Below are 14,691 nucleotides of genomic sequence, written 5' to 3'. Positions count from 1 at the left end.
AATATATGGAAGTTCAGGAGCGGCCTTGAACCGTGCTCAAAGAGCCAAATGGTAAGGCGATTACATCTGATAAGTAGAAAATTTGGGTTCAATCTGTGGTCCAGTACTAATTTTCATAGTTCTCATTCCATTATACAACTGGTGACAGTCGGTATTGAAAACTGTGGATACTTTTAATGTATTACTTGACAGCTGTAGTCGTCGCAGTGCCTGCTCCTTTGGCATGCGTGGATGTCCAAAGTCACTTTGCATTGTAATTCGGAATAGTATAGCCTTTGCAAAATCATATGTTCTCTAGGAGGTGTTGGCCAGCATAGGGGTGAAACTGATAAAGATACTTCTCGTAACACAATCTCGATTCATTGTCAGACTACATCGAGTGCTGCAAGTTTATCACCCCGTTTGACCACAGATACTACTGTCTATGGTAGAAGATAAATTCTTCTCGCTTTCTTATTGGCTGATTTTTAGTCTCCCACACTTGTTTTCATAGTTAAGAGAAGGTGGTTACACTACATTGTGCTTCTGACTGCATGTTTTTGTGTGTACTGTACTCTGTAAATTACTTTTTAAATGCGTACTTTGAATGTTGATAATATTCTGACATAGTTCTGCTCGCACCCTTAATAATGGGTAGGGTAAATGATTCCATATTTAGTCTTGTTTCTTGCGAAAGAGAGCTACATTCGTCACATGGTGTTCCGTGGACTTACATGTATTTGTTACTACTAACGAATCTGTGTGTGAACTACTTGATATAAACCCATATTCGGTATATATTACTTTTATTCTAGTTCATTTTTGTTTGTGTCTATTCTTCGTACTCTCTCGCAGTTAATGAAGAACTCCATGTTAGAAAGTTTAGACGGTATTGGTGTTGAACATCTTGTCATGGAATGAAAATATAATTATACTTTGAATGGCGTTGCTTGTTGTCACTGAGCGCCATGCATTTCACAGTGGCTTGTACAGTGTAGATGTAGATATAGACAAGTACACTTGGTAGTTTTGGTGATGAGAGCATTCTTCCTTACAAATGCTGAAAATACTACAGTAGTTACTGAACGTTTTAACTCTTTATTAAGAGGTACCTTAAACATTACATTTTAGCAGAGGTCAATGAAGGTTTCAGTGGCCTTCATACAGACATACATATGTACATACATTAATACTTGTTCCATAGACCATGAATATGACATTTCTAATGCTGTGGAACATGTCACTTTAACATAAGTTTTCTTTACAGAAAATAATTTTTTTATAGTTACTACTTCTTATCTAAAAATTCATACATTAAACAGAGGAGCTAGAAAAACGATGGGAAGATAAATAATGTAAAATACGAGCAATATACTTCCAATGCATTTAAATCGAGCAGTTCACACATATTCACAAGCACAACAAATGAACAAATATGGAATCGTTTACACCGCCAAATACTGAGAGCAACAATTATACAGAATATGAGCAACATATTTATAATGCAATTTCAATAGTGCAGTATATACAAGCAGGTTATAAGCAGCAATATAACTTCCATTTGATAACAGCCACACGTTCGAAATTGCACTATTGGGTTTTATTTGTAAAACCACCATAAAGTACAAATGAAAAGTGTCATGCGGTAATCATTCCACAAAGTGAAAATACAGATAATCCCAATATAGTTTCCCAAACTCGAAGTTCACTACGAGCCTACTTAGAGGGCTATCATCATTCCCTGTATCCATATCGTAAGCCAGGTCCATACATGCAACCAAAGTATTGCTACAGCTACCTTGTATACTGCACTGCAATGCAGCTACATTTGTGAACTCCCAGTTTTTAGTAGCACAAAGAGACGCAACTTTTGTCCCACCACAACGATTTCAGTTGGTTGTACTTTATTGTGCCACATCCTTCCACCACTGCTCCCTTGTGGCAGTGTTTCGAAACATGAGCATTCTGTCACAGTTATTGTGGAGTAATTGCTACTGTACTCCATTCAATTTCAGTGTGTTTTCATTTTAAAGTGAAAACAGTGATCAGCAGGTACACTTTTACAGCTTCTGGATCTACAAGAATAGCAACCTATATCTTAATGTCTGCAGCTGTGAGTGTGTGGGAGGGTGAGTGGGTGGATCGATGGGTGGGGGTGAGGCAATATTTCTTAACCAATGATTTATCCCACAATCACAAAAGTTTTTGGATGAATAAGTAATCAAACTTAATATATGTAACCACAAAAATGAGTCGTCTAAATTTCATGATATGTGAGACCAGGCATTGTATAAATTGCGGATTATATGCCGGAAATGGCTCCACAGTGTGATGTGGAGCTCTTAAACTGAAATTAGTTATTTGAAATTCCTATATCGATGAATACAATAAGAGTCTAAGATCTTTGAAGAGTAGCTTGCATGCAGGTGATATTTACATGCCAGCTGTTGGTTAGTTTGCGAGTGCAGGCAGCATTTTCGTCTGTGAGTGTTATTTCTCTTATAAATATATTTGAGGCCCCTGATTTATCCGTGTGTGAAATCCATATTTGCATCCAACATTTGGGTTTCTTCTTCCTTGTATTTAACTCTTGTCACAGCTCTTAAGGCCATAACCTGCACTATAACGTTTATACCCACACATTGATTTCAATTGGCGCCATATTGAAAGTTGTTGTGTTGCGTCTTGTGTGAATGGTAGGTCACAGTTCCACTACAGATGTCATCAGATGCGTGTGTGAACCTGGTTTAACAGGGGCATGGAACAGATAGATACAGAAATAAAAGCAGAGGGCAGCGCCTTTGACTTCTGTGCAGCAAAGCATTGCATGAAACTGAGTAGACACGGAATGATAGCTGCTTACTACTACGGCTGGAAATTAACGTTTTTGCAACACACAACTAATTTAACCGACAAAATGAAAATTTTTATGAAACAAAACGCTAATGAAATAAGGTGTGATCAACTTCTAGTTTAAAAATTATCATGTGAGCTTTTAAATTAATTACTGTTAACATAAGCAAGATGCAAGTTGCCACAGCTTTTAGCTTCAGGTGACAATGAAGCTACTTTGCTTTGTCAATATCGGCTTTTTACTTGCAGCTATTTTATTTTATTTCTTAATTTTTCTTTTCTGGGCCCGTGAACTGATAAATAAACTTCGCTTCCAACAGAAACAGCTGTCACTGAACACTCTCCATGAGTTTCAATGTTTGCACTTGTGCTGGAGTTTTCATTCCTATTTTCATCCTGAAAGTAATGCATAGGTATTACTAAAACAAAGTCAATAGGCCAATTAGATTTTAATTTAATCAGAAGTTTTGAGTTTGGCCCAGATCTGTAAGTTCACTCCATGATGTTTTGGTTAATAAATGATGACTGATATGAGTCATAAAGAAACTTTTGTCAAATTTTGTCCCAAATATGAGATGTGTTCCACTTTCCCATTATGTAGCTGTTGATGTAGAATGTCTCCTCAGATTTCATCATTTTCTTCCAGCAGTAAGTACTACAATAAATCACAATCACTGATTTGCAACACTTGCATTTATTTATACGAGCTGTTCATGACTTACAAAAAAATTACGATTTCCTCAAAATTTATGGTATATAAAAGATTTTGCATCAAATGAAAACGATAGACGAGGGAGCTCTAGATGGCTCAGCGTTTAGAAAAAATTGCATTTTCGACACAGGTCAGGAGAGACATGAGCCATATAAGCTACTGTAGCTTGTAGGTAGTGGTTGGCACAGTCGAAGGAGTACAGAATGGTAATCCGAGAGTCGCAGGGTAGAGACGCTATGCAAAAACATTTATCTCTTTTATTTTCGGCTTTTACGTTTCTTACATTGAAAATAGACTGAACTAATGATCAATATACTGTATTAATCATTATTTTCATAAACGGTATGAAAAGGAAATGTGAAGACAAAATGTAGGAATCTCGTCCTTACTTCATCAAAATATGGGAAACTTATAACAGCCCCATACAGAAAGTTCCTGGCTGATGTGTTGAAGGCCTACATACAGGGAAAGAAATTTCTTATGTTAACTGACTCAGTCCGAACAAATCGATAATTATATGAAGATACTTTTCAAGATGAAGAGAGATTGTTGTTGTGATGTGTTAAAATGATTCGCCCAATGCACTATGCTTGTGCAAACCTGCGATGCCTATTTTTATCGCCAGTTCGAATTTTTTCAGAAACCTTCAAAACTACTTTTATGTCATCATGAGAGAAAAGAAACTGACATTCTGAGTAGACTACATCAAAATGTATTCTGCTCTTCATCACTGGGTATCTTCGCCAGTTACTTGTGGTTTGAAGCCAAATGTGTGATGAGAGAGAAGCTTTTAGAAATGTAAGCCAGTTTTTTTCTATAGCAACATTAAAACAAATATGTAATTGTAGGGAATGCGACGTTTATAAAGTGTGTAACGTGCTGAGAAAGTTACTGATTTCCCTATTTTTACTGTAAACATCATCCCAGCACGTGTAACTGTACAATAACGAAAGCACATAACTTTGTACACAAAGTTCTCGTGTCGGCTTACAATCACCTCCTGAAAGATTATATGCAATCCCAAACTTTTTTGCCTTTCCTTTACACTCCTTTTATGGAAATATTAATAAATACCACATATTATTCGTAACGTCTGTTTATTTTGCAGTGCAAGTAATGTAAAAACTGAAAATATAAAAAGTAAAATAGTTTATACAGACAGTATCGAACACACGCCTCTCAACTAACTGAACAACATTTTTCCCACAGTGCTCATTAACAGTGGTACCTACTACAAATGCCTCATGTCACGCTCGAGCTGCACAAAAAATAAGTTTTTTTTTTGAATGCCTTGCCACCTGGAGCTCCCACTTCTGACACTGTCATTTCTGAACAAGCACTGCATATGCCATAAATTTGGAAGAAGTCGGTGATGACAAGTATTCATGGTCCACTCACGAGCCACAATCCTTAGTGACACCAGCAAGATGGCACCTAGAACTAATAGTTCTGTAACGTTTTCTTAGAAACATGGCATGTATAATGGTATTCTGCGCAAAAGGTGCCCCTATGTAAGTGTACAAGGCTTTGTGTGTGCAGTGAATGTAAAAAAACGAAAAACTATGAGTAGTGTAACAACAAAATCGAGAAATAAGCATGTTACAAGTGGAGCAACAGGCGTCGGACAGCATACAGTGCTGTGTCAGAAATATTGACTTGAAGGTGTGGTGTTAATTGTGAGAATGAATTAGTGAGAAAAGAAGACATTATAACATCTTTCGCAAAGAAAAAGCTTAATTGGTAGGAAAAGTAAAATCTTTTGGTAAGTATGTCAGTGGGCTCAAGAGAAACATTAAGGAAACGAAAAACACACGAAAATCGAATATTGTTTATGATCTTAAATGCGACATGAGCCCAAAATCTGACCAACAAGATGCAAAAACATACAGTGAAGGTAGTTTGAATTTACTCCCAGCAAATACCAGTTTATATCACTAAGATATATGCAGCTTGGAATAAAATTATTCAACAAGCTGCCAAATGATATAAAATGTATACTAAATATTAATACTTCTGAAGGATCTGAGAATACCTTCATTACAACTCCTTCTATTCAGTAAATGAATACTTGAATTGCAATAAATTAAGGAGCCGTAACTTCTGTAATGTATAAATCACATAACTATATATAATCCTGAAAAACTATACTGTAATGACTAGAATTAAGTCCAATATTATCTTGTACATTGTATTACATGTGATCAAAGTACTAAATAAGTGAATAAATAGACTATTTGCATGTGGAGCATTAAGGCAGCGCGTTCCACACCAGTGCACTCAAACGAAATAGTGTACTCTGACTTCTATTTTATCCATGCTGTAGTGAGATGTGGCTTCTCTTCCAACTTGAAAAACAACTACGATATGTTATCTACATTTAGTATATAGTATACAGTATACAGTAACATGTCACCTAAAGTGAACCAAACGTAAAGTATCCAGCGACCACATTTTTCACTGCAAACGCTTCAAATTTTATGCTGCAGGTTACTTGGAAATTATGACAGTAACTTCATTATGTCCCATATCGAAAAAAAATGCTTCATCATCAAGCTGTGATAAAAAACTACAAAATACTAAACAAATGAATTTCACATGCCAATTATTTTCCTCATATGCACAGTGCGTATATACACATTAGCGAAGAAAATTCTACAAGTTTTTAATTTTTTAAAGGAAAAAGAGAACGTCTACCGAAAAACTAACGCCAGGAGTTGACTTAACTTTGCTTCATTTACATACAGTATTTCTACAGTTTCATGAGCTTTTATTGTTTATAGCAATAAAATCGGAAAACTCATTTTTCTATGTACTGCTATCAGTTGCTTTGTGGAAACTGTGCATTACTTTCCTGTGCAGTCTTTTCTCTTACTACAGCTCATTACATAATTCTAACTTTAACAGTGCATCAAACTATTGTTTATTTGTAGGTGAAGAAACTGAAATACACAATTAATCAAATAAACAAAATGCATTTATTTGTTTGGCTTCAAACACTGCTATTTACTCGGTTTCAATATGGCAGACTTTGCACATGTGTACTGAATTATGGCTCATGGATTTCAGCTGAGTTTCTAGTCTGTATTCTGTCATAGTCTAACATAACAGTCTTGACACTCACTGCTGTAAACGTAATTACCGTTTGACAGCTGAAGCTCCACTAACACTCCAAGCAGCGAATAAGGAGAATATCAGATGCGTAGTGAGTATAATATTTGTTTCGGATCCATTTCTTACGATAAAAAAAAATGGTTCAAATGGCTCTAACCACTATGCAGGCAGGATTCGAACCTACGACCGTAGCGTTCGCGCGGTTCCAGACTATAGTGCCTAGAATTGCTTGGCCACTCCGGCCGGCTTCTTACGTCATTTACGAATAATTTGAAATATTTTTTTTGCCTGCAAGACTTTGTGTGATATCAGAAGACAGAGATGATTCTATAAATGATACTAAAATAAGCGCAAGTAGGGATAAAAATCATGAATCCAGTGGCAAGCTAAAGCACAGTCATGTAGAAACACTTGCGATGTCAGATAGAACTGCAGATTACCACATTGAAATCATAAGAATATAAACACATGTAAGAAGCACAGGTATGAATCTCTACATACAAAAGGGATCGATGCCCCATTTGTCTTTCCAAAGGCCTTCTGTGTTTAGTCATTGTCGCCTGTTGCCAGAAGTACGACCTTCATCTTTATATTAATCTAAGTGGGCAACCACCTGGCAAATAGTGGGAGAAATATGCTGTATGTGTAAACACCAAGTCCCCAAAGCCAATAACACTATCACAATTTCTGTTGTATGTTAAATTTGCCATCAGAGACATTTTATTAAATGACATATGCACTAGTTCATCAGTATTTGAGAAATGCTGTACTTTCTGCTTTTAATCTGGAACTTATTGTCACTTAAACCACATTTTATCTGTATGCCTTCTACATACCTCTGTAATGTATGTACTGATGAAAACATAAAACATTCTGAAAAGTGGTTCAAATGGCCCTGAGCACTATGGGACTTAACATCTGAGGTCATCAGTCCCCTAGAACTTAGAACTACTTAAACCTAACTAACTTAAGGGCATCACACACATCCATGCCCGTGGCAGGATTCGAACCTGCGACCATAGCGGTCGCGCGGTTCCAGACTGAAGTGTCTAGAACCACTCGGCCACTCCGGCTGGCTAAAACATTCTGACAAAACCTTTATGTGTGAGTACTGTAATATAACAAATTTCATATTTCCATCTTTCAGCAGGTTTCTCTTTCAGTGGCTTGCCAATCTCACTTAACAATAAGTTTAGGGCATCTTTTTTTGAATATTGGAATCCTATAGTCTTCAAAATTTGTTTGTCCTTCTTCACTTAATTCTCCTGATACTGTATCTGTTGCTGTCTGTACTTAAAATGAAATGCACTTTCCTTGTCCTGTAATAGTTTTGTACAAAGTCTAGCGATCTGCACATTCCTACACTTCACACACTTTTGCAAGAAACGTATAATTGCACTTAATCTAACCACTTCATCGTTAAAACAGGTATATGTTGACGATTCAGATGAATCTGGCACTGATATATGGAGAGTTAAACTGGCTGCTTCTGTGCTATGGTTTAACAGCCTTAGATGGATTGTCGAATCTCTTCATTGTCAGTTGAGGTGGCTTATTTGGGATGCCAAACAGTGTGGGCTACTGAACGAATTTGTTATTGTCTGCATTCATGAACTGGTTTTGTTCGAAGTGTAGCGAACGAAACGTTATTATAAAGATAAACATAGACTTTTTTCATAAGATTTTCTTGTCTGCTATTCACTAGCCATTTAATGTTCCTAAAACGAAACATTAATCATAAATATGTACGCAGTGTGCAAGCGAATCCTGACGATACAGTTTAGTAATAAGATAATATACAGGGTGTTACAAAAAAAAAAGCACTGCCAAACTTTCAGGAAACATTCCTCACACACAAAGAAAGAAAATATGTTATGTGGACATGTGTCCGGAAACGCTTACTTTCCATGTTAGAGCTCATTTTATTACTTCTCTTCAAATCACAATAATCATGGAACGGAAACATACAGCAACAGAACGTACCAGCGTGACTTTAAACACTTTGTTATAGGAAATGTTCAAAATGCCCTCCGTTAGCAAGGATACATGCATCCACCCTCAGTCGCATGGAATCCCTGATGCGCTAATGCAGCCCTGTAGAATGGTGTATTGTATCACAGCCGTCCACAATACGAGCACGAAGAGTCTCTACATTTGGTACCAGGGTTGCGTAGACAAGAGCTTTCAAACGCCTCCATAAATGAAAGTCAGGAGGTTTTAGGTCAGGAGAGCGTGGAGGCCATGGAATTGGTCCGCCTCTACCAATCCATCGGTCACCGAATCTGTTGTTGAGAAGCGTATGAACACTTCGACTGAAATGTGCAGGAGCTCCATCGTGCATGAACCACATGTTGTGTCGTGCTTGTAAAGGCACATGTTCTATGAAATCATGATAACATGCTCCATTGAGCGTAGGTGGAAGAATATGGGGCCCAATCAAGACATCACCAACAATGCCTGCCCAAACGTTCACAGAAAATCTGTGTTGATGACGTGATTGCACAATTGCGTCCAGATTCTCGTCAGCCCACTCATGTTGATTGTGAAAATTTACAATTTGATCACGTTGGAATGAAGCCTCATCTGTAAAAACATTTGCGCTGAAATGAGGATTGACAAATTGTTAGATGAACTATTTGCAGAAGTGTACCCGTGGAGGCCAATCAGCATCTGAAAGTGCCTGCACACGCTGTAGATGGTCCGGAAACAACTGGTTCTCCCATAGCACTCTCCATACAGTGATGTGGTCAACCTTCCCTTGTACAGCAGCAACTTCTCTGACGCTGACATTAATTAGGGTTATCGTCAACTGCACGAAGAATTGCTTCGCCCATTGCAGGTGTCCTCGTCGTTCTAGGTCTTTCCCAGTCGCGAGTCATAGGCTGGAATGTTCCGTGCTCACTAAGACGCCGATCAATTGCTTCGAACGTCTTCCTGTTGGGACACCTTCGTTCTGGAAATCTGTCTCGATACAAACGTACCGCGCCACGGCTATTGCCCCGTGCTAATCCATACATCAAATGGGCATCTGCCAACTCCGCATTTGTAAACGTTGCACTGACTGGAAAACCACGTTCGTGATGAACGCTAACCTGTTGATGCTAGGTACTGATATGCTTGATGCTAGTACTGTAGAGCAATGAGTCGCATGTCAACACAAGCACCGAAGCCAACATTACCTTCTTTCAATTGGGCCAACTGGCGGTGAATCGAGGAAGTACAGTACATACTGACGAAACTAAAATGAGCTCTAACATGGAAAGTAAGCGTTTCCGGACACATGTCAACATCTTTTCTTTATGTTTGTGTGAGGAATGTTTCCTGAAAGTTTGGCCGTACCTTTTTGTAACACCTTTTATACCTCTCACAGTTCTTAGGAAACCAGATGAGGTGTCTGCTTCTTGTTGTCGCTGCAATTTATTGTGTTACAAACGCTTTCTTTTATAAAAGGCATTGTACAAACCAAAATAAACAACTACTATACGCTTTCGCTTTGACGTTTGCGCCGAACTCGCCCGTTTTACTTACTGGCCGCTTGGCACTTAGCCGGCGTAGTTTTCAACAAAATTGAGGCCCAGTGTCGCGTCTGTTACGTTAGACTGTGATTCTGTGACATAGGCCTTGTGCACTGCTGAAATTTGGATGATCTGTGTTGGCTAGACGCACTTAAAATTCTTGGTCACTCGTGTCTGTCGGGTTGTGGTGTTACATTGTTGTAATTTTGAAGTGCACCATGCATATAATGGAGTGGATCACACACACACACACACACACACACACACACACACACACACACGTGAGCGCTCGTGCAATATATAGAATGACGCTGCTGCTATATTATTGTACTTACACGGAGATATTTTGGCGACGTGCCTTCATTTGTATATACGTCACGAGAGGAACTTTGGCTGCGCTCCTTTCAGTGAAGTACTTTGGCTGAAGCACCTGGTTGAGGCCATATTGGATTGCGCAATCTCGTATTTGGTGTGTTTTATATTATAACCAATTTATATGTTATGTTCTGGAAATTAATTCTGTTCCATAATTTTAGCATATTGAGGATCTCTCGAAAAAGTACAATTTATTAATACTGGACGTTAAATAATGAGTTATCAGTGTTTAAAGGTTTCAGTAGCCAGATGACACAAAACAGAGGTATTGATTGCTAAAAATCACTGTCGTGTACTGCCCGAGTAGACGAGCGAAGTTGCTGCTGTGGAATTTTTGGTTCGCGTCTTACCGTCCGCGATAATTTTAATACTCTTACTCACGTTTTTGACAGCTTCTGTGACTTGTTATTGTCAATGATTTACAAATTAAATATGAAACACGGAAGTTTCTAAGCGCGTCCATTATCTTCGGAAAAAACTACCTCTCAAACATAAATAAGACTGACACATGTGAAAAAGAATTAAAAGGTGACTTCGTCTCACTGTCAACCGCATATAAAGTATAAAAGAAAATTTAGAAGCAAGTCATTTTAGGATACTTCTTTCCCAAACAAGAACATCTTCGAATTAAGCGCTTATGTGTACGAAATGTATTCTCGTAATGGTGCAGACGTATTTTCTGCTGGTGTTTTTTCTAGTTGTTTCAGTTACTTACAAGACGAAAGGAAGAATTTTACTTTCCTGGCAATGAATTGTAATTTTTCGCGCATATTAAAACATTCCTCATACAACCAGCACATTTATTTAGCAGTTGGTGACCTTCTGCTTAAATAATTTCTGTAATATCTTTACGTAAATAACTTGAATGTAGTTCGCAGGTTCTTGGTTCCAAAGAAAGATATTCTTACTATATACAGCTATGTAAAGAACGCGAATGAAGTTGGTAGAAGGTCACTTTCAAAGAAAGAAAAGACAGCAATGGTTCCCAGATTTGCAATGAATGAACCAGCAGAAGATATAAAGAGCTTATACTTTAATTCGTCTGCTAGAATGGCTGCGCCGTCACCACGATACCTTGGCAAAAGAGTCATCTATCGATGCCTTCAAGAAAACCAAAGTATATCTTTGAAAGAGTGCAAGCGTTCAGGTGCGGTCTACTTAACTGCCCAAATGAGGAGGCACAGAAAAGAGAAACACAAGTTCGAAATCCCTTGGTTTCCAAATGCTCTGGAGACGGCGCTGAATTGAAATGATGGGAGGCACTGCCTTAACTAAATCTAAATAGAGTTGCAACATTCCCCCTGGGTGCATATCATACACAATGTGATCAAAAGTTCTTGACACATGGCTGAAAATGACTTACAAGTTCGTGGCGCTCTCCATCGGTAATGCTGGAATTCAGTATGATGTTGGTCGACCTGTATCCTTGATGACAGCATCCATTCTCGCAGGTATATGTTCAATGAGATGCTGGAAGTTTTCTTGGGAAATGGCAGCCCATTCTTCGCAGAGTGCTGCACTGAGGTGAGGTATCGATATAGGTCGGTGAGACCTGGCATGAAGTTGGTGTTCCAAAACATCCCAAAGGTATACTATAGGATTCAGGTCAGGACTCTGTGCAGGCCAGTCCATTATAGGGATGTTATTGTCGTGTAACCACTCCGACACATGCTATGCGTTATGAACAGGTTCTCGATCATGTTGAAAGATGTAATCGCCATCCCCGAATTGGTCTTCAACTGTGGGAAGCAAGAAGGTGCTTAAAACATCAATGTAGGCCTGTGCTCTAATAGTGCCATACAAAATAACAAGTGGTGCAAGCCTCCTCCATGGAAAATACGAATACACCATAACACCACCATGTCCAAATTTTACTATTGTCACTACACATGTAGGCAGATGACGTTCATCTGGCATTTGCCATACCCAAACCTTGCCATTGGATCGCCACACTGTGTACCGTAATTCGTCGCTCCACACAACATTTTTCCACTGTTCAGTCATCCAATGTTTATGCTCCTCACACCAAGCGAGGCATTTTTTGGCAATTACTGGTGTGATGTGTGCCTTATGAGCAGCTGCTCGACTATGAAATCCAAGTTTTCTCACCTCCCGCCTAGCTGTCATAGTACTTGTGGTGGATCTTGATGCAGTTTGGAATTTGTGTGCGATGGTCTGGATAGATGTCTGTCTATTACACATTACGACCCTCTTCAACTGTCGGCGGTCACTGTCATTATACAGACAAGGTCGGCCTGTACGCTATTGTGCTGAACACGGCCCTTTACATTTCCACTTCACTATCACATCAGAAACAGTGGACCCAGGGATATTTAGGAGTGTGGAAATCTCACTTACAGATGCTGACACAAGTGACACCTAATCACCTGACCGCATTCAAAGTCCATGAGTTTCACGGAGTGCCCCATTGTGCTCTCTCACAATGTCTAATGACTACTGAGGCCACTGATATTAGGCAGCAGGTGGCAGGCACAATTCAACTAATACGAAAAACGTATGTTTTTTTTGTGGGGGGGGGGGGGGGTGGGTCCAGAGACTTTCGATCACATAGTGTACATAGACAGTTCATCCGTTCCAAGAATTGTGAATGTTGACAGTTTTTGACATTGATACTGGCAAGGTATTAGTCCCAGGGATTTCAGTACTTCTTTGAATGTTTTAATTTCAAGCTTGAAGTTGAATAACAAATGACAAAAGAAATATTATCTTTGTGTGATATTATTACAGATTAAGAATTTTCTAATTTTTTTCCTCCTACTTGTACTGTAAAACCTTACTTCTTGCGAAATTTCATGTCAATGAGAAGTACCCTATAGATCTTAATTGCTGAATTTGTGGGTATCAAATAGTGTGGCATAAATGGCCATATCTTTTGATTGCATTGACTTACAAGCCTCAGTTTCTTACACCACCAAGGCACAGTTAGATCTCAGTGTATGATAAAAATGTCAATGTAGTACATCTACCCATTCACGAGAAAAAGGGGTTTTAACAGTCAGACTGATAGATGGACAGATATATGAATGGACAACAAGGTGATGTTATAAGAGTTCCATTTTTACCGATGAGGTATGGAACCCTAAAATTCACATGAATGTAGATCTGTAGAAGAAGGAGGACAGTCAATGTCTTATCATGAAAAACACTTTGTAGTGCTGTCATAGAAGACTTTTTGGAGTGTCATTTTCCACTGTCCTGCATGAAATAAATATAGGTCTTTCATATAGATGATGGTTTTCTAAAATAAGGATGCAATGTTCACATACCAAAAAGGACTATTGTTTCATGGAAAAAGATTGGTCCAGTAATTCATCTAGCACTAATTGCATACCGCACTCCTGTTTGCACATAACATAGAGGCTGTTGATGTAATTTATGTACCCTGACAAATGAAGGCAAGCTTCATTGGAAAAAAGAGCATTTCAGTATCAACTTCTCCGTCATGCAGATACTGTAACAGCCAGCTGCAGTAATGACGTTGAGCAACAGTATCTGAGTTAGATAGTCGATGCACTATCGTTATTCTGTATGGTTTCAGTTATAGTTAGTGCACAGCTCTGTGACAAGTCTGAATTGCTAAACAATTTTTACCCTCTATAGCTCCCTCTAGTACCATGTAAGTTATTTCCTGATGTCTTAACACATATCCTATCATCCTGTCCCTCCTTCTTATCAGTCAGTAAATATTCCTTTCCTTGCTGATTCTGCAGAGAACCTCCTGATTTCTTACCTTATCAGTCCATCCAGTTTTCAAAATTATGCTGTTGCACCATATCTCAAATACTTCAATTCTCTACTATTCCAGTTTTTCCACATACATTCTCAGAATTTTCTTCCTCAAATTGAGGCCCATGTTTAATACAAATAGACTTCACTTGGTCAGGAATCCTCTTCTTACCAGTGCTAGTCTGCTGTTTATGTCTTCCTTGCTCCATCCATCATGGGTTATTTTTCTGCGTAGGTTGCATAATTCCTTAACTTCATCATGATCACCAATTCTGGACAGAGTGAGGTGGCACCTGTGTCCAGCCATCCTGATTTAGGTTTTCCATGGTTTCCCTAAATTACTTCAGGCAAATGAAGGGATGGTTCCTTTGAAAGGGCACAGCTGACTTCCTCCCTCCC

At 38.6% G+C, this 14,691-nt stretch overlaps 1 protein-coding gene across 5 annotated transcripts in view; it reads left to right on the top strand.

Moving 5' to 3' along the window:
* The window catches only part of LOC126354025 (protein kinase C-binding protein NELL1-like), an 871,152-nt gene that overhangs the window by 534,528 nt on the left and 321,933 nt on the right, over positions 1 to 14,691 (top strand). The window contains exon 1 of one of the 5 annotated variants that reach the window (XM_050003357.1): positions 11,191 to 11,299. The exons of 3 other annotated variants lie outside the window; for them this stretch is intronic. In XM_050003357.1, coding sequence (XP_049859314.1) covers positions 11,194 to 11,299 — 106 coding nt within the window. In that variant the 5' untranslated portion in view covers positions 11,191 to 11,193. Of the gene's footprint in view, positions 1 to 11,190; positions 11,300 to 11,664; positions 11,997 to 14,691 lie in introns of those variants that run through there. One more of the 5 variants, XM_050003354.1, reaches the window with a different exon arrangement.

Source organism: Schistocerca gregaria, chromosome 3, assembly GCF_023897955.1.
Source record: "Schistocerca gregaria isolate iqSchGreg1 chromosome 3, iqSchGreg1.2, whole genome shotgun sequence".
Classification (NCBI taxonomy): Eukaryota; Metazoa; Arthropoda; class Insecta; order Orthoptera; family Acrididae; genus Schistocerca; species Schistocerca gregaria.
The sequence above is the reverse complement of the archived record's forward strand: the minus strand, read 5'-3'. Positions and strand labels throughout refer to the sequence as shown.